The sequence below is a fragment of the Coregonus clupeaformis genome, chromosome 17, assembly GCF_020615455.1.
Source record: "Coregonus clupeaformis isolate EN_2021a chromosome 17, ASM2061545v1, whole genome shotgun sequence".
NCBI lineage: Eukaryota > Metazoa > Chordata > Actinopteri > Salmoniformes > Salmonidae > Coregonus > Coregonus clupeaformis.
In genome coordinates, this window is record NC_059208.1 from 38,654,693 (window position 1) to 38,677,384 (window position 22,692).

The 22,692-nt window shown below is 44.1% G+C and overlaps 1 protein-coding gene and 1 long non-coding RNA gene across 2 annotated transcripts; both read left to right on the forward strand.

The window, feature by feature from the left end:
* Window positions 1-2,737: 2,737 nt before the first annotated feature.
* LOC121585563 lies at window positions 2,738-4,366 on the forward strand. Its single transcript, XR_006003867.1, has 5 exons — window positions 2,738-3,238; window positions 3,337-3,411; window positions 3,513-3,601; window positions 3,751-3,795; window positions 4,041-4,366. It is a non-coding gene; the product is annotated as an uncharacterized LOC121585563 (long non-coding RNA).
* Window positions 4,367-4,485: 119 nt separating this feature from the next.
* Window positions 4,486-13,732, forward strand: LOC121585562 (protein phosphatase 1 regulatory subunit 36). Its single transcript, XM_041901882.1, has 11 exons — window positions 4,486-4,750; window positions 4,995-5,059; window positions 5,239-5,325; window positions 5,526-5,656; window positions 8,990-9,059; window positions 9,252-9,350; window positions 9,500-9,640; window positions 9,894-9,936; window positions 10,415-10,641; window positions 11,838-12,032; window positions 13,401-13,732. The coding sequence occupies exons 1-11, from the start codon at window positions 4,727-4,729 to the stop codon at window positions 13,657-13,659; spliced, it is 1,341 nt and encodes a 446-aa protein (XP_041757816.1). The 5' UTR covers window positions 4,486-4,726; the 3' UTR covers window positions 13,660-13,732.
* The last annotated feature ends 8,960 nt before the right edge of the window (window positions 13,733-22,692 follow it).

Genomic DNA, 22,692 nt, shown 5'->3' on the forward strand with positions numbered 1-22,692 from the left:
CACCCCAATGGTGGAACAAGCTCCCTCACGACGCCAGGACAGCGGATTCACTCACCACCTTCCGGAGACACTTCAAACCCCACCTCTTTAAGGAATACCTGGGATAGGATAAAGTAATCCTTCTACCCCCCTACCCCACCCCCAAAAAAAAAAAGTGGTCTGGCTATAAGGTGAATGCACAAATTTGTAAGTCGTATACAGCTATTCCTGTCTTATGTCAATGGTACTATCATCCAGCTTCACACATGCAAAATGTGTTGAGTCACTATGAATGGATAAATAATATTGTATGGCTTAATGGCCTCTGGATGACTCATTCTTTGTTTGTAGCTGCCTGTAGTATGTGTTTGTATAGTGTAGCCTATCAGCAGTAAAGTTTCCGTTCAGTTAGGCAGTGTGATTGGGTCAGGTATTCCATCCATCTGTTATTCTCTTGATGTCTGGCAGGTGGAAGGTATTACAGAATGGAAGCTCAGGCTGATAGTGAGGAATGGGAGCAAGGTTGGAAGGAGGGAGAGATTGGGTTTCACCAGTACCCCGTGCACAAGTAAATACATTATTGTATACTACTGAATCTCTCAAGGAGTTCTCAAGGAATTACAGACTGTGATTTTAAAAGATGTCAAATTAGGGAGATGCCTTTCCCTTCCTTTTTCAGTGGTACAACATTGCTCCTTTTTCTTATTTAGGGCGTTCGTAAATTCAGAGCATTTTCAGATTGTCCGTTTGTAAATTCAGAGCGTTTCGTCTCTCGGAGCGTTCAGAGCGCACACTGGACGCTCTAGCCGAGGAGTAGGGTTGTTCCGAGCATTCTGCCCTCACAACGGCAGTCAAGCACCCAAGCTAACTGGCTAAAGCTGGCTAGCTTGCTAGCTACTTCCAGACAAATGAGAGAACACCTCACTCTGACCATTTTACTTGCCCTAGCAGAGCTGGTTAGGCTGTATGTTTTTTTTGCCGACGTTTACTGACACCGGTCATATTCAACTGGTGTTGCGCATTCGTAAATCCATCAGTTATTCTGCGCTCTGGCACACTCAGACGAGAGTGCTCTGAAATCGGAGTAGATAGCCAGAGTGAATTTACGAACGCACACCTAATAGGATGTTGGAGAGCTACAGTGGGGAGAACAAGTATTTGATACACTGCCGATTTTGCAGGTTTTCCTACTTACAAAGCATGTAGAGGTCCATAATTTTTATGATAGGTACACTTCAACTGTGAGAGACGGAATCTAAAACAAAAATCCAGAAAATCACATTGTATGATTTTTAAGTAATTAATTTGCATTTTATTGCATGACATAAGTATTTGATACATCAGAAAAGCAGAACTTAATATTTGGTACAGAAACCTTTGTTTGCAATTACAGAGATCATACGTTTCCTGTAGGTCTTGACCAGGTTTGCACACACTGCAGCAGGGATTTTGGCCCACTCCTCCATTCAGACCTTCTCCAGATCCTTCAGGTTTCGGGGCTGTCGCTGGGCAATACGGACTTTCAGCTCCTTCCAAAGATGTTCTATTGGGTTCAGGTCTGGAGACTGGCTAGGCCACTCCAGGACCTTGAGATGCTTCTTACGGAGCCACTCCTTAGTTGCCCTGGCTGTGTGTTTCGGGTCGTTGTCATGCTGGAAGACCCAGCCACGACCCATCTTCAATGCTCTTACTGAGGGAAGGAGGTTGTTGGCCAAGATCTCGCGATACATGGCCCCATCCATCCTCCCCTCAATAAGGTGCAGTCGTCCTGTCCCCCTTTGCAGAAAAGCATCCCCAAAGAATGATGTTTCCCACCTCCATGCTTCACGGTTGGGATGGTGTTCTTGGGGTTGTACTCATCCTTCTTCTTCCTCCAAACACGGCGAGTGGAGTTTAGACCAAAAAGCTCTATTTTTGTCTCATCAGACCACATTACCTTCTCCCATTCCTCCTCTGGATCATCCAGATGGTCATTGGCAAACTTCAGACGGGCCTGGACATGCGCTGGCTTTAGCAGGGGGACCTTGCGTGCGCTGCAGGATTTTAATCCATGACGGCGTAATGTGTTACTAATGGTTTTCTTTGAGACTGTGGTCCCAGCTCTCTTCAGGTCATTGACCAGGTCCTGCCGTGTAGTTCTGGGCTGATCCCTCACCTTCCTCATGATCATTGATGCCCCACGAGGTGAGAACTTGCATGGAACCCCAGGCCGAGGGTGATTGACCATCATCTTGAACTTCTTCCATTTTCTAATAATTGCGCCAACAGTTGTTGCCTTCTCACCAAGCTGCTTGCCTATTGTCCTGTAGCCCATCCCAGCCTTGTGCAGGTCTACAATTTTATCCCTGATGTCCTTACACAGCTCTCTGGTCTTGGTCATTGTGGAGAGGTTTGAGTCTGTTTGATTGAGTGTGTGGACAGGTGTCTTTTATACAGGTAACGAGTTCAAACAGGTGCAGTTAATACAGGTAATGAGTGGAGAACAGGAGGGCTTCTTAAAGAAAAACTAACAGGTCTGTGAGAGCCGGAATCTTACTGGTTGGTAGGTGATCAAATACTTATTTCATGCAATAAAATGCAAATTAATTACTTAAAAATCATACAATGTGATTTTCTGGATTTTTGTTTTAGATTCCGTCTCTCACAGTTGAAGTGTACCTATCATACAAATTACAGACCTCTACATGCTTTGTAAGTAGGAAAACCTGCAAAATCGGCAGTGTATCAAATACTTGTTCTCCCCACTGTATATTGACAAGGTTCTGTGTGGACAGAAGGGAGTCCGGTTTTTCTTCCCTCTGTGGGAAAGCTGTTGATATGAAATGGTAGGTGGGTGAAATTCAACAAGAAAACATAATATTACACTTCTATTACCGTATATAAAAAAAACTTTTATTTTTTTATTTAGCAAACACTTGTACATGACTGAATTCTCTTCTCCTACATGTTGATACATAGGCTTGCAGACATGGGACAATTAGTTGTTGGATATAGCTGAGATGGGTATCAGGCAGTTCTTTGAAGATCAGAAGTTGACCTACAGTGAAGAAGGGGTCCCAGCTATACCTAGTACCAAGGTTTACAAGATATGAGGAAGATGATGCTCTTCAGTTGACATCCTGAGGACCAATCTATTTTGAGTCTCCTTCCATGTAATCACTTCATATTGATTATTCCTTCACTGAAAATGTGCCTTTTTTTCACAGAGCTCAGATGGAAATATATCCTTGTACCAGTGTGACCTTTTCAAATTCTCTAGGTAAAGATCATTTGAACAGTAACCCATTTCCCCACATTTCTAATGTTAAAGAGTAGCATTAAAGTTTTCTCAAACGATGAATGTTTGTTTTTTAACAGTGCAATTTAGGGTCAGTTTGGAGGGATTTTGGACAGAGGCTCCTTGGTCGCCATCAACCCATGAGACAGAGAAAAGTATGACCACATGAACTGGACTTCTGTTTGAGATTCAACAAAAAAGCATAGATTGTTTTGACACATAATAAGTTCTGTCTGTTGTTCACTGTATGCAACAGGTATGCAACACTGATCATGTTGTTAATGGACCAAGAGGACTGCCGATACCTCTTGGACACTTTTTTATACAATCCTGAATTGTTCAAAGGTACGATATTCCCTGAAATAACAGCTGAAATTCTATTTGTCTTCCATTTGTTCTAGATGCATGCGAGTAACATATTGTTTCAAACATACAGTATAGTATGCATGTATGTAATTAACCTTCCATGATCATTCTTTAACACCTCTCTATAGGTTCTCCATTTGATGTGCCTGATGAGGAGGTAAACAGACTTTTCAGTGAGTTTTATTAACATTTACATAATTTAGCAGACGCTCTTATCCAGAGCGACTTACAAATTGGTGCATTCAATTTAATTTGTCATTGATAATACCTTTATTACTATTACTGCCTTTTTTATATCTGTCATTGAACTGTATTTGATATTTCACATAAAAACCAATTGAATGGAATATAAGAAGATGTTGTACGAGAGAATCGTGGTAAGATAGTTTTATGGTATTTTCTTTTATATGTATTCCAGGGAGTTGTGCTATTAAGTTTATACAGTCTTCAGATGCTCTCCCAGACGTGAAGGATAAGGAATGGGGCTTGGACGTCTTCATAGAGAGAGTTTATCTCACCCCAAAGGCCTCATAAACATGATTTCATGGGCTTCTCTGAGACTACAGGAAGATATATCTGAGAGAAATAGTGCATTGAAAATTATTGTCAGGATATTTGGTGTTCTGTGAATGTTAAATATTGTTATTAGCTTTGTTGACAGTTTGGAAATGACCTAATGTCGAAATATGCCAAGTCAATTCTTTCATATGGGAAATTAACTGAATTTACAGTGATTTTGAAATGTCTGGCATTTTAAGAAAACATTTTTATACCAGTGTGCCTTTGCTTTTTATTGTTTGTTTATATAATTGTTGTATCATAGATATTTTGTCCTATTGAAAACATGTCTCTATATTGAAAGCAAGGAACTTTGAGATACTTTAGATACATTAGATACATTAGTTACTCCATAGCAATTGTTATAATGATTCTGACCTGTCTTGAAATGCATAGGCTACCTCATTGCAAACTACTGCATTGGATTCTGCGCTTCTCTCTTTTCACGACCCGATTGGCTGTTGCCTAGATACTAGGCCTACATTTTTAGTAAACACATCGAGGGTATCAGGGACGAAGATAAGCGTAATTTTATAAAGGAGACAAATGCCGAAGCCACAAAAGGAAACGGTAAGTTTGTTAAATGAGACAAGGTTGGCACAATGTTGCCATTTAGTTTTTGCGAATGTTACAATGTAGCAATTGAAGGACGTGCTACAAAAAGAACAAACAGACACACATGAAGCAGCTGCCTGAGAGGGCTCGAGTGCATCATTTTAACAAGTGTGCACCTGTTGCTGCAATAATGATGCTCGATCGTGAACGGGTCAATGATTCATTTTAAAGTAATGACAATGGTTATTTAATATGACAGATCAGCATACCTCCACCTGGGCGATGGAACTGGAATGATGAAACCCAAGCCCTTGAGTTTACCAGGTAATGGGAAGCTATAGCAGTAGCAAATGTTACAATATTTTCTGGACCTATTTTTGTGCAAATGTTTCTGCACTATTATTTGGGGGTGTAAACGAATGTATTTGATTATCTAATTAACTTACCAATGAGTATGCAAATGTTGATAAGTATTTAACTATTTCTCTTCCTTTTATTTTCAGTTTTAATACATCTGTGGAGGTCAAAGAAAAGAGAAAAAATAGTAAACCTGTCAATTTTCAAGATCTTGCCATCAAGCATCCAGAGAGGTAGCTATTGAGCCTAAGCCAACAGCACTTTTCCTATCCATACTATTCAACTCATTTTTAGGTTACTGGTTGATCAATGATGTTAATAGATAGAGCATTCATTATATTACAAGTGATATTCTTCCTTGATTGACACATAATTAAGTGCATTACTGTGTTCTGAACTCTTTCAACAAATACTTTTCTGCCTATTATTGTAGGCAAACGCAGTCATCGGTCAAGAGGGGGGGACAAAGCAGCAGGAAGACTGTGGGTCCTGCTCAACTCAATGCCTACAAGTCCTCATTAAAACGGGGTCAGAGGGACTATGTGACCATTGAGGATGTGAAACGTAGGTGTTGGTCGGTCAAACATAATACGGATCTCTGTTATAGAACACATCCTATATAGCAGATTAGTTGAATATATAGTATTTCTCTGTCTTTCTGTATTTATGTACCTTCAGTGTCACGATCGTCGTATCGAGTAGACCAAGGCGCAGCGTGTTGAGCGAACATACTTTATTTAATTAAAGTGCACACACGAAACACAAAACAACAAACGATACCGTGACGTCCTAAGTCTAAACACAACCAACTGGAACAAGATCCCACAAACACTAAGGGAAAACCGACAGTTTAAATATGGCTCCCAATCAGAGACAACCAGCCAAGCTGACACTCGTTGCCTCTGATTGAGAGTCACTCAGGCCAACATAGAAATAAACAAACTAGAACTCCCAACATAGAAACAGAACACATAGAATGAACACACCCTGGCTCAACATATAGAGTCCCAGAGCCAGGGTGTGACAATACCCCCCCCTAAAGGCGCGGACTGCGACCGCGCCTCAACCAGAGCAAAACGGGAGGGCTGGGTGGGCATTCCTCCTCGGCGGCGGTTCTGGCTCCGGGCTTGCCCACCACCCTCCAATAATCCCCCCATAGCGCCCCTGGTCCGGTCTGGCCCCGCTGGCTGAAGCTGAACTGGACGTAGCAGGAGCGGTTAGCTTCAGCTCCGTTGTGGAGCAGTTGACCGGTGCCTGATTAGGCACCGGTGACCCAGGCACGGGTTGTGCCGGACTGACGACACGCACCCCTGGCTTGGTGCGTGAGGCAGGAACGGACCGGACCGGGCTGACGATGCGCACCCCTGGCTTGGTGCGTGGAGCAGCAACGGGCCGGACCGGGCTGACGATACGCACCCCTGGCTTGGTGCGTGGAGCAGGAACGGACCGGACCGGGCTGACGATACGCACCCCTGGCTTGGTGCGTAGAGCAGGAACGGGCCTTACCAGGCTGACGACTCGCACCCCTGGCTTGGTGCGTGGAGCAGCAACGGGCCGGACCGGGCTGACGATGCGCACCCCTGGCTTGGTGCGTGGAGCCGGAACGGGCCTCACCGGACTGACGAAACGCACCCCTGGCTTGGTGCGTGGAGCAGCAACGGGCTTTACCAGGCTGACGACTCGCACCCTTGGCTTGGTGCGAGTGGCAGGAACAGGCCGGGCTGGCGACGCACACCGTAGGCTTGGTGCGAGTGGCAGAAACAGGCCGGGCCGGGCTGGCGACGCGCACCGTAGGCTTGGTGCGAGTGGCAGGAACAGGCCGGGCCGGGCTGGCGACGCACACCGTAGGCTTGGTGCGAGTGGCAGGAACAGGCCGGGCCGGGCTGGCGACGCACACCGTAGGCTTGGTGCGAGGGGCAGGAACAGGCCGGGCCGGGCTGGCGATGCACACCGTAGGCTTGGTGCAAGGGGCAGGAACAGGCCGGGCCGGGCTGGCGATGCGCACCGTAGGCTTGGTGCGAGGGGCAGGAACAGGCCGGGCCGGGCTGGCGACGCACACCGTAGGCTTGGTGCGAGGAGCAGGAACAGGCCGGACCGGGCTGTGGAGACGGACAGGAGACCTGGAGTGAAGAGCGGCCACAACCCGTCCTGGCTGAATGCCTACCTTCACACACTCGGTGTGAGGCATCCGCACAGGACGCACAGGGCTGTGTACCCGTACTGGCATAACAGCACGTGACACTGGCGCAGGATATCCGGGACCGCGGAGAGGCATTGGAGACCACGAGCGTTGAGCCGGCACACTCCGTCCTGGCTGCATACCCACCTTCGCACGACACGTGCGGGGTGCTCGCACAGGACGTACCGGACTATGCCGGACCACTCGTGGCACAGTACGCCGCTCCGCATACCGCGGAACCTGCCCCGTCCCATGCTGCCATGCCTGAGTACGGGAAGTTGGTTCCGCTCTCCATCCAGGCTCCGCCAACCTGCCTTCTGGCCCCCCAAACCCGGTGGCCTCCTCTCCAAATCGCCCTGTGGCAGCCTCCTGCTGCCCAGTCGCCCATGCCGTGTGCCCCCCCCTAAAATTTTTTTGGGGTTGCCTCTCGTCTGTCCGACGACGACACTGTTGACGCCGTTGCTCCTCTCTCGCCAGGGCCTTAATCCTAGCCCATGGCCCTTTGCCCCCGAGCATGTCCTCCCAGGACCACGATTTGCCCACCTGGGCCATCGCCAACCTCTCCATCTCCTTACCCGGCGCTTCCTCCCATGTCCAGTCTGCCTGCTCCTGGACATGCTGCTTGGTCCTTGTATGGTGGGATCTTCTGTCATGCTCGTCAGGAACAGAGGAGGACCAAGGCGCAGCGTGTTGAGCGAACATACTTTATTTAATTAAAGTGCACACACGAAACACAAAACAACAAACGATACCGTGACGTCCTAAGTCTAAACACAACCAACTGGAACAAGATCCCACAAACACTAAGGGAAAACCGACAGTTTAAATATGGCTCCCAATCAGAGACAACCAGCCAAGCTGACACTCGTTGCCTCTGATTGGGAGTCACTCAGGCCAACATAGAAATAAACAAACTAGAACTCCCAACATAGAAACAGAACACATAGAATGAACACACCCTGGCTCAACATATAGAGTCCCAGAGCCAGGGTGTGACATTCAGAAAGTATTCATAGCTCTTGACTTACTCCACATTTTTTTTCTCACCCACCTACACACAGTACTCCATAATGACAAGGAATTTAGAAATGTTGAATTTAGAAATGTAACTCCGTTGCCGGAGAGGAAGGAAACCGCTCAGGGATTTCACCATGAGGTCAATGGTGACTTTAAAACAGTTTCAGAGTTGAATGGCTGTGATAGGAGAAAACTGAGGATGGATCAACAACATTGTAGTTACTCCACAATACTAAACTAATTGACAGAGTGAAAAGAGGGAAGCTTGTACAGAATAAATATTCCAAACATGTATCCTTTTTGCAACAAGGCACTAAAGTAATACTGCAAAAAATGTGGCAAAGCAATTAACTTTTTGTCCTGAATACAAAGTGGTATGTTTGGGGCAAATCCATTACAACAAATTACTGACTACCACTCTCCATATTTTCAAGCATAGTGTTGGCTGCATCCTGTTAGGAATTCATCTTTGAGCAAGACAATAACCTAAAACATAAGGCCAAATCTACAGCTGTAATTACTGCCAAAGGTGCTTCTATAAAGTATTGACTCCAGGGTGTGAATACTGTGAAATAGTTATTTCTGTATTTCATTTTCAATACATTTGCAGACATTTCTAAAATTCTGTTTTCACTTAGTCATTATGGAATAAGTCAAGGGGTATGAATACTTTCTGAAGGCACTGTATGTCTGTGTTGCAGAGGTGGCACTCAGTTTGCTGCAGGAGAACGATGCACTCCCCATTCCACTTTGCTTCCTGTCTGTGTTGAAGTAAGGAAGCACCCACTGCACAGTATGTCTGCCTTCTCTCTCTTGTCTGTCTGTCTGTCTGTCTGTCTGTCTGTCTGTCTGTCTGTCTGTCTGTCTGTCTGTCTGTCTCTCTCTCTCTCTCTCTCTCTCTCTCTCGCTCTCTCTCTCGCTCTTTATGATTGCTCTTAGACATTGCCCTGTGTGTGTGTTTAGGAGCAGAGAGCTGGATGAGTTCCTGGCTGCCCTCCTGCTCTACCTGTCCTGTTACTTTGAGAGGAAGTATCTGGAGAAGAAGCCCAAGCCCCTCATGGCGTCAGTACCATACTCATTGTGCCGTGTGTTTGTGTGTATGTGTGTGTGTTTACATTAATTACCATTTTATATAGACTTAAGACTCTTGATTCTTATAAATTGATGTTGCTCATGACTTTGTCTCTCTATAATGTATTGATTTGTGTCAGTGAGCAGAGTATCACAGAGAAGCAGGTGATGGCGGAGACCCTTGCTAAAGTGGAGCTGGCCCAGAAGCAGCTGGCCTTCTGCTACTCCAGCCTGGTCCTGGGCCTGGGCTTGTCCCAGCAGCACCACATGGCCTGTGGCAGGTCAGTCACCTCACCGCCATTTTGGCTCTGCAGGGCAAGGAGGGGAAGTGACAAGTGTCAAGGGAATAGATATTAAGCAGATGCTTAGATCCAATGCGATTGACAGTTGAAGCCTATATTCAGAATAATCTACATAGATTATACACAACATCTAATACATCCAGAAATTGTGAGTAGTGGCCAAACCTTCTCCATGCACAAAACATTTCACTTACTGCGTTAAACTATCACTTTAAGTGCTTTATTTCTACAGGAGCCGTGTGTCATTGACCTACAAAGACAGGCAATTGTATGAGGTTAGTACCAAACACCACAGAGCGGTGATTTGACATTTGCGAATGTATATTCCAGAGGATATGTTGACTCAACCGAGGCTACTGCTTTGACAGGCAGTACTGTTTAACCAGAGGTTTTGGTATAGTGTATCAGGGTTATTATAGGGTTACTCAGCACCCTGTGTGTCTGCATCTAGTACCAGAATAGCTCTTATGACCTTTGTAAATGTATTTTTTTTTTTAAATATGATGATGTGACAGAGACCCAGACCCAGTTTTACTAGCACCTTAAATTAATTACTGGCTGGTTTGCTGAGTGGCTGACTGGCTGAATGGCTGGATGAATAAATGAATGAATAAACAAATGAATTAATGAACAGGCCTAAACATTATTATTATTACCTCCAGAGGATGAGCCATCAGCATTAGATATAAACAAACAAACTACATCAATGCAACTGTAGTATCTAATCTCTGTAATCTGTCCTGTCTACACCAGTGTCTGTACAGCTTCTTCTGCTACGTGGCGTGGGTGACGTTCAGTAGGAAGGACCTGAAGGGCATCCAGGAGGAGGTGGGGCGCCTGCTGCGTTCGGACACCTTCAACCCCTCCCTCAGGACCAGGGTAGAGGCCACAGAGGACACCCTGGCCCAGGACTCCTCCACCAAAGAGGGACAGACTGAGCCCAAAGAGCACACACAGAGCCACAACGCCTCAGAGCAAAGGTGTGTGGGGAGTGGGGGAGGGCTCGGGTGGTGTGTGTGCGTGGCTATCTATCAGCTCCCATTTTGAGTCGTTTAAAAAAATGTTTTTATGGACAATAGTTTCTACTAGCCTAAGTGACTGACTGACATGATATGTTGCAGTAAAGAACCAAATGGTTGGGTCTCCTGAGTGGCACAGCGGTCTAAGGCACTGCATCGCAGTGCTAGAGGCATCACTACAGACCCAGGTTCGATCCCGGGCTGTATCACAACCGGCCATGATCGGGAGTCTCATAGGGCGGTGCACAATTGGCCCAGTGTCGTCTGAGTTAGGGGAGGGTTTGGCCGGGGGGCTTTACTTGGCTCATCGCGCTCTAGCGACTTCTTGTGACGGGCCGGGCGCCTGCAGGCTGACCTCGGTCATCAGGTGAACAGTGTTTCCTCCGAGACATTGGTGCGGCTGGCTTCCGGGTTAAGTGGGCGGGTGTTAAGAAGCGTGGTTTGGTTGGTCATGTTTCGGAGGATGCATGACTCAACCTTCGCCTCCCGAGCCCGTTGGGGAGTTGCAATGATGAGACAATATCAAAATTGGGGAGAAAAAGGGGGTAGAATACACAAAATAAATATAACCAAATGGTTTAGGCTAGAAAACCATCTCTGCTTGAATGATCTCTATCTACCTCCCAGACTATAGGATTGACTGAGACAGATTCATGACTTGTCAGATAAGAGTGACAGGCCGTTTTATGTCAGCTCCCAACATCTGACAGATGACTGACAGTTCTGTAAGTGGTTTCAGGTCTATTGCTCTTATGCTGTCAGGGCCATGCCAAGTTGGTCTTGAAGTCTGCACTCCATAAGTAGAACCAAATTAATTATATGTGGGGAGTTTCTCTTGTTGATATCTTCACAGCTGTTGTCTACATATTTGATGATAAATAATACAGCTGTATATATTTTATAATATTTGGTATTAGAATGACATGCTCTGTTATTTTAATTTCATTTATTTTCCTGCCGGCTTAAGGAAATTCTACCGTATGACTTTTGAGATGTTGTCCTCCCACTGTAGGATTGCCCCCACTGACCCCTCACTCTTATGCCCAAATCTAAATCAATATATATCTAGTGCCAAGGCCCTAGGGAATAGGCGGCAGTTTGGAATTGGTCCTCATTCTTCTGCTTCTCGTCCTCTGACCTTTAACCTTTGACCCCAGGAAGTCCCAGCGTCGTCCGGCACTGAGTAAGATTGTGACCCAGCGCTCCCCGGTCATGGTGTCCCTGCTGCCATATCCGCGGGAGGAGGCTCCTCAGCTGTTCCGCCGCTACAGACCCAGGAAGCATAGCCAGGCCAAGCTGTGTAACCCAGAGACCCTGATGGAGGAGCTCAAAGAGCAGCTGGCCTCTGTCAGGTAGCTAACAGTCACAGCACAGGGAGGGAATAGCCCCTTCCCAGATCTGTATGTGCTGTCTTGCCAACTCCTATGGTCATTGTCACGCCAACTGTTGGCAAGGTCTGGGACCAGGCTAGGGAAGGAATATGTTTTCTATATACATTTTACATTTACATTTTAGTCATTTAGCAGACACTCTTATCCAGAGCGACTTACAGTTAGTGCATTCTTAAAATAGCTATTATTTAAGATAAGATAAGATATTGAAGATCTTTGAAGAGGTATGGTTTAAGGTGCTTTCGGAAGATGGGCAGGGACTGTCCTAGCTTTAGGGGGAAGGTGTCCAGAAGGGGGATGACAAGTGCCTGGATTAGGACCTGCAACTCTTCCTGTGTGAGGTACGGTCGTACTCTACAGATGTTATAGAGCATGAACCTGCAGGAGCGAGTCACTGCTTTGATATTTGCAGAGAACGACAGGGTGTTGTCCAGGGTCACGCCAAGGTTCTTTGCATTCTGGGAGGGCGACACTGTGGAGTTGTCAACCGTGATGGAGAGGTCTTTGAGCGGGCAGGCCTTCCCCCGGGAGGAAGAGCAGCTCCGTCTTGTCGAGGTTGAGCTTGAGGTGGTGTGCCGACATCCAAGCTGAGATATCTGCCAGGCACGCAGAGATGCGTGTCGCCACCTGGGTGTCAGAAGGGGGGAAGGAGAAAGGTAGTTTAGTGTCATCTGCATAGCAATGATTGGAGAGACCATGTGAGATATGACGTAGCCGAGTGACTTGGTGTTTAGAGAGAAGAGGAGGGGGCCAAGAACCGAGGAGGATTAAGGAGGGAGGAGAAGGTGGAAAAGAGTTTCATAGGGTTAGAAGCAGAAGCTTGACAGTTTGAGTGATAGAACGTGTATCAGAAGGTTGAATGAAAAGAACAAACTAGATGTGTAAGAGACTGATAATATACACTACAAACATTCTATTGAACTTGCATTGTCCCTCAAAAATAGATGAATATCTCTTGTACATGAAGTTAACGTTCACAGCACTGTATTTCCACACCCCTGAACTTATGTCTGCTACACTCTTAGAAAAAAGGGTAAGCAAAAAAAGGGTTATTTGGCTGTCCCCATAGGGAAACCCTTTTTGATTCCAGGTAGAACCCTTTTTGGTTCCAGGTAGAACTCTTTTGGATTCCATGTAGAACCATGTGTGTAAAGGGTTCTACATGGAACTCAAGAGGGTTCTACCTGGAACCAAAAGGGTTCTACCTGAAACCAAAAAGGGTTCTTCAAAGGGTTCTCCTATGGGGACAGCCGAAGAACCCTTTTAGATTCTAGATAGCACCTTATTTTCTAAGAGTGTATGTTTGAACTTTGAAATCTGTTTTTCTAGCTTTGGGATTCTGGGGAAGCCTCTGAGCCAGTTCAGCTGCACCACCCTTATGCCCCAGGGAGCCAACAACGAAGACGAGGAGGAGGAAGATGATGACGATGATGATGAAGACCTTGGCATCCATGTTCGAAGCAGTATGAACACCTTCTTGGCTCAGAGACCTGGCGCATCAGCACTGGACCAACGCGGCAGCCTCAGCCGCACCAATACAGTCACCTCACGGGCCACCACAGAGGGAGTGTCCTCAGACACAGAGTGAGAGTATGTCTGCCAGGCTTCCCCCAAAATTTGACCAATAAGAAAACAAAAACATATAAAATAATTGATCTTTAGTCTCTCTGTGTTTCATAATTGTCCTTCAATTGCATGTGGCTGAATGTATCTCACCAGAGAAAGCATCCGATCGAGCGAAACAGCGCCCCTCTGTCTCAGTATGTGTAGCCCATCTATCTGATGCTGTCTGGCCAAAAAGAGTATGCCATTGTTGCCACCCGTAGCATTGAATTTAATAGCAAGGGAAGCCAGCAAGCATTTGGCCTCCCTTGATAATGTTTAAATACAAGAATAACCAATCAGCATTGAGCTCAACTGTGAATGGTCCTGGCGCACCAAAAAAAGTGTCAAGGGAAGCTAGATTGGGTTTGGCTTCACACCAATCACATTGCATCAAAAGCATTGTGTCGTTGTCCTCCGGTGGCTAGCTAAAATCGGCCCTTTTATAAATTAGCAATGGATGGAGATAGGGATTTGGACTTGGTGTACCGCCCAATGATTATAACAGTGATTCTGATCCAACCATAAATTCATACATTGTGCCCTTGGCCTGAGAGGCTGGAAGTTCAATATGTAGCTAGATGTAGTAGGCTAACGTTAACTAGCTGGCTCATCATTGCCCTTGAAATTAAGTTAGGCTAGCTGGCAAACCTTTTAGCCAGGTAGCCTAGTCTAGGACAACAAAAACTAAAAATGTGTAGGCTACTGTATGACAGAGAGGAGGATTGCATTGGCGTTCCTCTACAAGTAAGGTGAATCATTATGTTATTTCTACTTGCACACACACACACACACACACACACACACACACACACAATCAGTCCCATGGACAGCCACATGTTATTTAGCTTATGTTGATTGGATTAAATTGTTTTTGGCATCTTTAAGTTGCTACTCTATTAGACTAAGCATTGGTGATTAGATGATATTGAAGTTGAAATGGTGGTGGAATTACGTTAGCAGAGGCCTCTCCTGTTTTTTTTGTGATAACTCTGTGGTTCTAAATCAATAATTGTTTAGTAGTCAGACATTTTTGGAAACATTAACTTGCTTGACCATGCTGTATGCCCCCCCCCCCCCACCTTGCAAGCAAAACATCAAGTTTTAAAGTTAATTTCCTGCAGTTCTACACATTTTACCATGGGGCGTAGAGAAAATGTTGCAGTTTTAAAGCAAGTTTGCTGCAGTTCAACACATCTTGCCATGGGTCGAAGAAAATATTTTGCAATTTTATAACAAATTTCATGCAATTCTTTTAATTTTTCCATGGGGTGTAGAGAAGAATTTGCAGTTTACATCACATTTTCTGAAATTCTACACATTTTGCCATAGGTTGGAGAGTAATGTTTGCAGTTTTTAAAATGTCATATTTTTTTGTGAAAATGACTAATTAAATCAGTGGGGGCCCCCCAGTTGGTAATGCTTTCTACAGGTTTAGAAAGCTGGACATTAGACTAACAAAAAATGTTTGTTACATGCAATATGCACCGGACAGATATGGCTCTCTGGTTTTGTGATGAAACAAACATGTGGTTGAATTTATTCTGTCCAGTGGTGTAAAGTACTTATCTGTCCGGTGAAGTCCACAAAGCATATTGCATGTAACAAACAGTTATATGACCTACAGCAGGGATGGGCAACTGGCGGCCCGCGGATCAATAAATACAGTGGGGAAAAAAAGTATTTAGTCAGCCACCAATTGTGCAAGTTCTCCCACTTAAAAAGATGAGAGAGGCCTGTAATTTTCATCATAGGTACACGTCAACTATGACAGACAAATTGAGAAAAAAAATCCAGAAAATCACATTGTAGGATTTTCAATGAATTTATTTGTAAATTATGGTGGAAAATAAGTATTTGGTCACCTACAAACAAGCAAGATTTCTGGCTCTCACAGACCTGTAACTTCTTCTTTAAGAGGCTCCTCTGTCCTCCACTCGTTACCTGTATTAATGGCACCTGTTTGAACTTGTTATCAGTATAAAAGACACCTGTCCACAACCTCAAACAGTCACACTCCAAACTCCACTATGGCCAAGACCAAAGAGCTGTCAAAGGACACCAGAAACAAAATTGTAGACCTGCACCAGGCTGGGAAGACTGAATCTGCAATAGGTAAGCAGCTTGGTTTGAAGAAATCAACTGTGGGAGCAATTATTAGGGAAATGGAAGACATACAAGACCACTGATAATCTCCCTCGATCCGGGGCTCCACGCAAGATCTCACCCCGTGGGGTCAAAATGATAACAAGAACGGTGAGCAAAAATCCCAGAACCACACGGGGGGACCTAGTGAATGACCTGCAGAGAGCTGGGACCAAAGTAACAAAGCCTACCATCAGTAACACACCATGCCGCCAGGGACTCAAATCCTGCAGTGCCAGACGTGTCCCCCTGCTTAAGCCAGTACATGTCCAGGCCCGTCTGAGGTTTGCTAGAGTGCATTTGGATGATCCAGAAGAGGATTGGGAGAATGTAATATGGTCAGATGAAACCAAAATATAACTTTTTGGTAAAAACTCAACTCGTCGTGTTTGGAGGACAAAGAATGCTGAGTTGAACACCATACCTACTGTGAAGCATGGGGGTGGAAACATCATGCTTTGGGGCTGTTTTTCTGCAAAGTGACCAGGACGACTGATCCGTGTAAAGGAAAGAATGAATGGGGCCATGTATCGTGAGATTTTGAGTGAAAACCTCCTTCCATCAGCAAGGGCATTGAAGATGAAACGTGGCTGGGTCTTTCAGCATGACAATGATCCCAAACACACCGCCCGGGCAACGAAGGAGTGGCTTCGTAAGAAGCATTTCAAGGTCCTGGAGTGGCCTAGCCAGTCTCCAGATCTCAACCCCATAGAAAATCTTTGGAGGGAGTTGAAAGTCCGTGTTGCCCAGCGAGAGCCCCAAAACATCACTGCTCTAGAGTAGATCTGCATGGAGGAATGGGCCAAAATACCAGCAACAGTGTGTGAAAACCTTGTGAAGACTTACAGAAAACGTTTGACCTGTGTCATTGCCAACAAAGGGTATATAACAAAGTATTGAGAAACTTTTGTTATTGACCAAATACTTATTTTCCACCATAATTTGCAAATAAATTCATAAAAAATCCTAAAATGTCATAGTTGACGTGTACCTATGATGAAAATTACAGGCCTCTCTCGTCTTTTTAAGTGGGAGAACTTGCACAATTGGTGGCTGACTAAATACTTTTTTCCCCACTGTAAAGTACAGTGAGGGAAAAAAGTATTTGATCCCCTGCTGATTTTGTACGTTTGCCCACTGAAAAAGAAATTATCAGTCTATAATTTTAATGGTAGGTTTATTTGAACAGTGAGAGACAGAATAACAACAAAAAAATCCAGAAAAACGCATGTAAAAATTTTTATAAATTGATTTGCATTTTCATGAGGGAAATAAGTATTTGACCCCTCTGCAAAACATGACTTAGTACTTGGTGGCAAAACCCTTGTTGGCAATCACAGAGGTCAGACGTTTCTTGTAGTTGGCCACCAGGTTTGCACACATCGCAGGAGGGATTTTGTTCCACTCCTCTTTGCAGATCTTCTCCAAGTCATTAAGGTTTTGAGGCTGACGTTTGGCAACTCTAACCTTCAGCTCCCTCCACAGATTTTCTATGGGATTAAGGTCTGGAGACTGGCTAGGCCACTCCAGGACCTTAATGTGCTTCTTCTTGAGCCACTCCTTTGTTGCCTTGGCCGTGTGTTTTGGGTCATTGTCATGCTGGAATACCCATCCACGACCCATTTTCAATGCCCTGGCTGAGGGAAGGAGGTTCTCACCGAAGATTTGACGGTACATGGCCCCGTCCATCGTCCCTTTGATGCGGTGAAGTTGTCCTGTCCCCTTAGCAGAAAAACACCCCCAAAGCAAAATGTTTCCACCTCCATGTTTGACGGTGGGGATGGTGTTCTTCGGGTCATAGGCAGCATTCCTCCTCCTCCATACACGGTGAGTTGAGTTGATGCCAAAGAGCTCGATTTGTGGCCTCATCTGACCACAACACTTTCACCCAGTTCTCTGAATCATTCAGATGTTCATTGGCAAACTTCAGACGGCCCTGTATATGTGCTTTCTTGAGCAGGGGGACCTTGCGGGCGCTGCAGGATTTCAGTCCTTCACGGCGTAGTGTGTTACCAATTGTTTTCTTTGTGACTATGGTCCCAGCTGCCTTGAGATCATTGACAAGATCCTCCTGTGTAGTTCTGGGCTGATTCCTCACCGTGATCATGATCATTGCAACTCCACGAGGTGAGATCTTGCATGGAGCCCCAGGCCGAGGGAGATTGACTGTTATTTTGTGTTTCTTCCATTTGCGAATAATCGCACCAACTGTTGTCACCTTCTCACCAAGCTGCTTGGCGATGGTCTTGTAGCCCATTCCAGCCTTGTGTAGGTCTACAATCTTGTCCCTGAGATCCTTGGAGAGCTCTTTGGTCTTGGCCATGGTGGAGAGTTTGGAATCTGATTGATTGATTGCTTCTGTGGACAGGTGTCTTTTATACAGGTAACAAACTGAGATTAGGAGCACTCCCTTTAAGAGTGTGCTCCTAATTTCAGCTCGTTACCTGTATAAAAGACACCTGGGAGCCAGAAATCTTTCTGATTGAGAGGGGGTCAAATACTTATTTCCCTCATTAAAATGCAAATCAATTTATAACATTTTTGAAATGCGTTTTTCTGGATTTCTTTGTTGTTATTCTGTCTCTCACTGTTCAAATAAACCTACCATTCAAATTATAGACTGATCATTTCTTTGTCAGTGGGCAAACGTACAAAATCAGCAGGGGATCAAATACTTTTTTCCCTCACTGTACTACTTAAGTAATTTTTTGGTGTATCTGCACTGTACCATTTATATTTTTGACAACTTTTACTTTTACTTTACTACAATCCTAAAGAAAATTATGTACTTTTTATTCCATACATTTTCCCTGACACCCAAAAGTACTCGTTACATTTTGAATGCTTTAAGCAGGACAGGAAAATTGTCAAATTCACACACTTATCAAGAGAGCAACCCTGGTCATCCCTACTGTCTCTGATCTGGCGGACTCACTGAACACAAATGCTTAGTTTGCACATTATGTCCGAGTGTTGGTGCCCCTTGCTAGCGATAAATAAAAAAGCTAACAAGAATATTGGGCCGTCTGGTTTGCTTAATATAAGGAATTAGAAATTATTTATACTTTTACTTTTGATACTTAAGTATATTTCAAAACAAATACTTTTAGACTTTTACTCAAGTAGTATTTTACTGGGTGACTTTCACTTTTACTTGAGTTGTTTTCTATTAAGGTATCTACTTTTACTCAAGTATGAAAATTGGGTACTTTTTCCATCACTGATTCTGCCCACTGTGTGACTATTGACTTCTCGTTGTCTCGGCCTTATACACTGAGTGTACATAACATTAGGAACACCTTTCTAATATTTAGTTTTACCCCTTTTTTCCCTCAAAACAGCCTCAATTCATCGGTGCATGGACTCTACAAGGTGTCGAAAGCAATCCACAGGGATGCTGGCCCATGTTGACTCCAATTAATGGCACGCATACACAATCCATGTCTCAATGGTCTCAAGGCTTAAAAATTATTATTTAACCTGTCTCCTCCCCTTCATCTACACTGATTGAAGTGGATTTAACAGGTTACATCAATAAGGGATCATAGCTTTCAACTGGATTCACCTGGTCAGTCTGTCATGGAAAGAGAAGGTGTTCCTAATGTTTTGTTCACAATGTACAGTACCAGTCAAAAGTTTGGACACACCTACCTGCCAAGAGTGTGCAAAGATGTCATCAAGGCAAAGGGTGGCTATTTGAAGAATCTCAAATATATTTTGATTTGTTAACACTTTGTTGGTTACTACATTTACATTTTAGTCATTTAGCAGACGCTCTTATCCAGAGCGACTTACAGTTAGTGAGTGCATACATTATTTTTTTCATACTGGCCCCCCATGGGAATCGAACCCACAACCCTGGCGTTGCAAACGCCATGCTCTACCAACTGAGCTACATCCCTGCCGGCCATTCCCTCCCCTACCCTGGACGACGCTGGGCTAATTGTGCGCCGCCCCATGGGTCTCCCGGTCGCGGCCGGCTACGACAGAGCCTGGATTCGAACCAGGATCTCTAGTGGCACAGCTAGCACTGCGATGCAGTGCCTTAGACCACTGCGCCACTCGGGAGTGACTACATGATTCCATATGTGTTATTTCATCGTTTTGATGTCTTCAGTATTATTCTACAATGTAAAAAATTGTGAAAATAAAGAAAAACCCTTGAATGAGTAGGTGTGTCCAAACATTTGACTGGTAGTGTATATCACGGTGGGGAATGAACTAACAGGTTTATAGAGCAAAAAACACAATTATCAGAACACATAGGTTGTAATATGGCTTTTTTCATGGCTTGGCTTCCCCAGTGATTTTACCCACACACTGTGTGTGTGTGTCTGTGTGTCTGTGTGTCTGTCTGACATCTGCCTCTGGGCTACCATTTGAAACATCATTTGGATAACCTGTGTTTTCAGTTTCCCACAGTAGACTGTCTAAATATGTTTGGATCTTCTGAACTATTATTATTTGTCACCAGGTGGTGCTGTTGTATGAGGTATAATGAAATGGGATTTCCTCATACAGACGGTACAATCAATCCATCATCACTGTATACTGTTCAGTTTCAATGCAATGCTTTTCAAACATGGGAAAATATATAATAATCACAGAATACCATGGTATGTATTCAATGCATCACTATCATTCATAACATTTGCCACTACTAAGTAAATCTCATGCTACAGTATGCAGTGGCGACCCGTCATTCAGGGCAGGTGGGGCAGAGCCCCACCTGTTTTGAGCCCCACATTGTTAGCAAAATGTGAGGCTGCCTGTTGTAGGGGAGTTGCCTGTTTTGCATGTTATTTTGGCATTAATACGTGTCACATATCAGCTTGCAAACAATGTAAAAAAATTAAAATAATAATAATTGAGTTAAAAAAGCCTCCATACAAACATGGTCTCTTTTTTGCTTTCTTGAGTAAGGCAGCTCCAAAATGGGTGTATGGAGTAAAAAGTACATAATTTTCTTTAGGAATGTAGTGAAGTAAAAGTAAAAGTTGTCAAAAATATAAATGGTACAGTGCAGATACCCCAAAAAACGACTTAAGTAGTACTTTAAGTCATTTTACTTAAGTACTTTACACCACTGGACAGAATAAATTCAACCACATGTTTGTTTCATCACAAAACCAGTGAGCCACATCTGTCCGGTGAAGTCCACAATACATATTGCATGCAACAAAGAGTTACATGACCTACAGCAGGGATGGGCAACTGGCGGCCCGTGGATCAATACATACAAAATGTACGAGTTAGAATAGTAGAATACACAAGGTGCAATTTTGAAAATGTAGTTGTGCATAAGCAGTTTTTCTCTTGTTATGTCAGTCACTGACAGTCACTCAATTAGCCCATGTCAGCTAACATTTTCTGTTAGTCTAATGTCCAGCTTTCAAAACTTGCAGAAATCATTACCAACTGGGTGGCACCCATTGATTTATTTAATCACTCTCACAAAACATATGAAATATTAAAAACTGCAAACATTACTCTCCAACCTATGGCAAAATGTGTAGAATTTCAGAAAATGTGATGTAAAACTGCAAATTCTTCTCTACACCCCATGGGAAAATTAAAAGAATTGCATGAAATTTGTTATAAAATTGCAAGATATTTTCTTCGGCCCATGGCAAGATGTGTAGAATTGCAGCAAACTTGCTTTAAAACTGCAACATTTTCTCTACGCCCCATGGTTAAATGTGTAGAACTGCAGCATGGTCAAGCAAGTTAATGTTTCCAAAAATGTCTGACTACTAAACAATTATTGATTTAGAACCACAGAGTTATCACAAGTCGCACAAAAAACAGGAGAGGCCTCTGCTAACGTAATTCCACCACCATTTCAACTTCAATATCAACAAATCACCAATGCTTAGTCTAATAGAGTAGCAACTTAAAGATGCCAAAAACAATTTAATCCAATCAACATAAGCTAAATAACATGTGGCTGTCCATGGGACTGATTGTGTTGGTGTGTGGTGTGTGTGTGTGTGTGTGTGTGGTGTGTGTGTGTGGTTTGTGTATGTGTGTGTGTGTGTGCAAGTAGAAAAAACATAATGATTCACCTTGTAGAGGAAGAAGTAGCCACCTTCCTGTTCAAGTGAGCACAGCACAAGGTGAGTCCAAAAATGTATTGTATGCTGCTGCATAAATGATGCAATATGCCAGGGAGATATGTATACTGTAGCTAAGAAAGTAATACTAAGTGTATGTTGTGTAGTAAGCTGTTAGTAGCTCATGTGCCTCACCCTAATAATTTTGTCTATTTTCCCCTCTTAATTTCACCTACTGTTCTGACTTGGTGGTGCACATGTAGCCTATAACCTGTTTTAGAGAAATGTAATAATGTAATATTGTAAGAGCTTTCATTGTCTGCTTATATGCCCCCTTTATTTATCCTAAGGTTCTGACTTGGTGTACAGGGAGAACCCTGTAAGAACGGCCCATGTTCTGAATTCTGTCGCTGTACATTTCAAAAGTGCTGAACAAATAGTTATATTGACTACGTCCATCCTAGCTCGCTCATTAATGTCTTAATTGAAATGATGGATTGCCTCTTATCCGCTTGTCATCCCCTTATGCCATAGTTTGTACATCTCAATTGTCAGTAGAAACCACATTTGTTTAAGCAAGTCAGCCATGTCAGCTATGTTTTTTTTTAAGGCAGTAAATGAGGCTGAATGAACTGTTTCGCTGCCAGACAAGGCTCCGCTGATAGCCAGGTGTAGCAGTGGTAAGGTGTTGGGACTGCTGTTGGAACTCTGTTGTTGGGACAGCTTTATGTAGGCCCTAATAGTTTGTAGGCACCGTTTGTCACCGTTATAGTGCAATTAATGTATTGTTTAGTGGCTTTGCTGGCATGCATCCCCCAAAA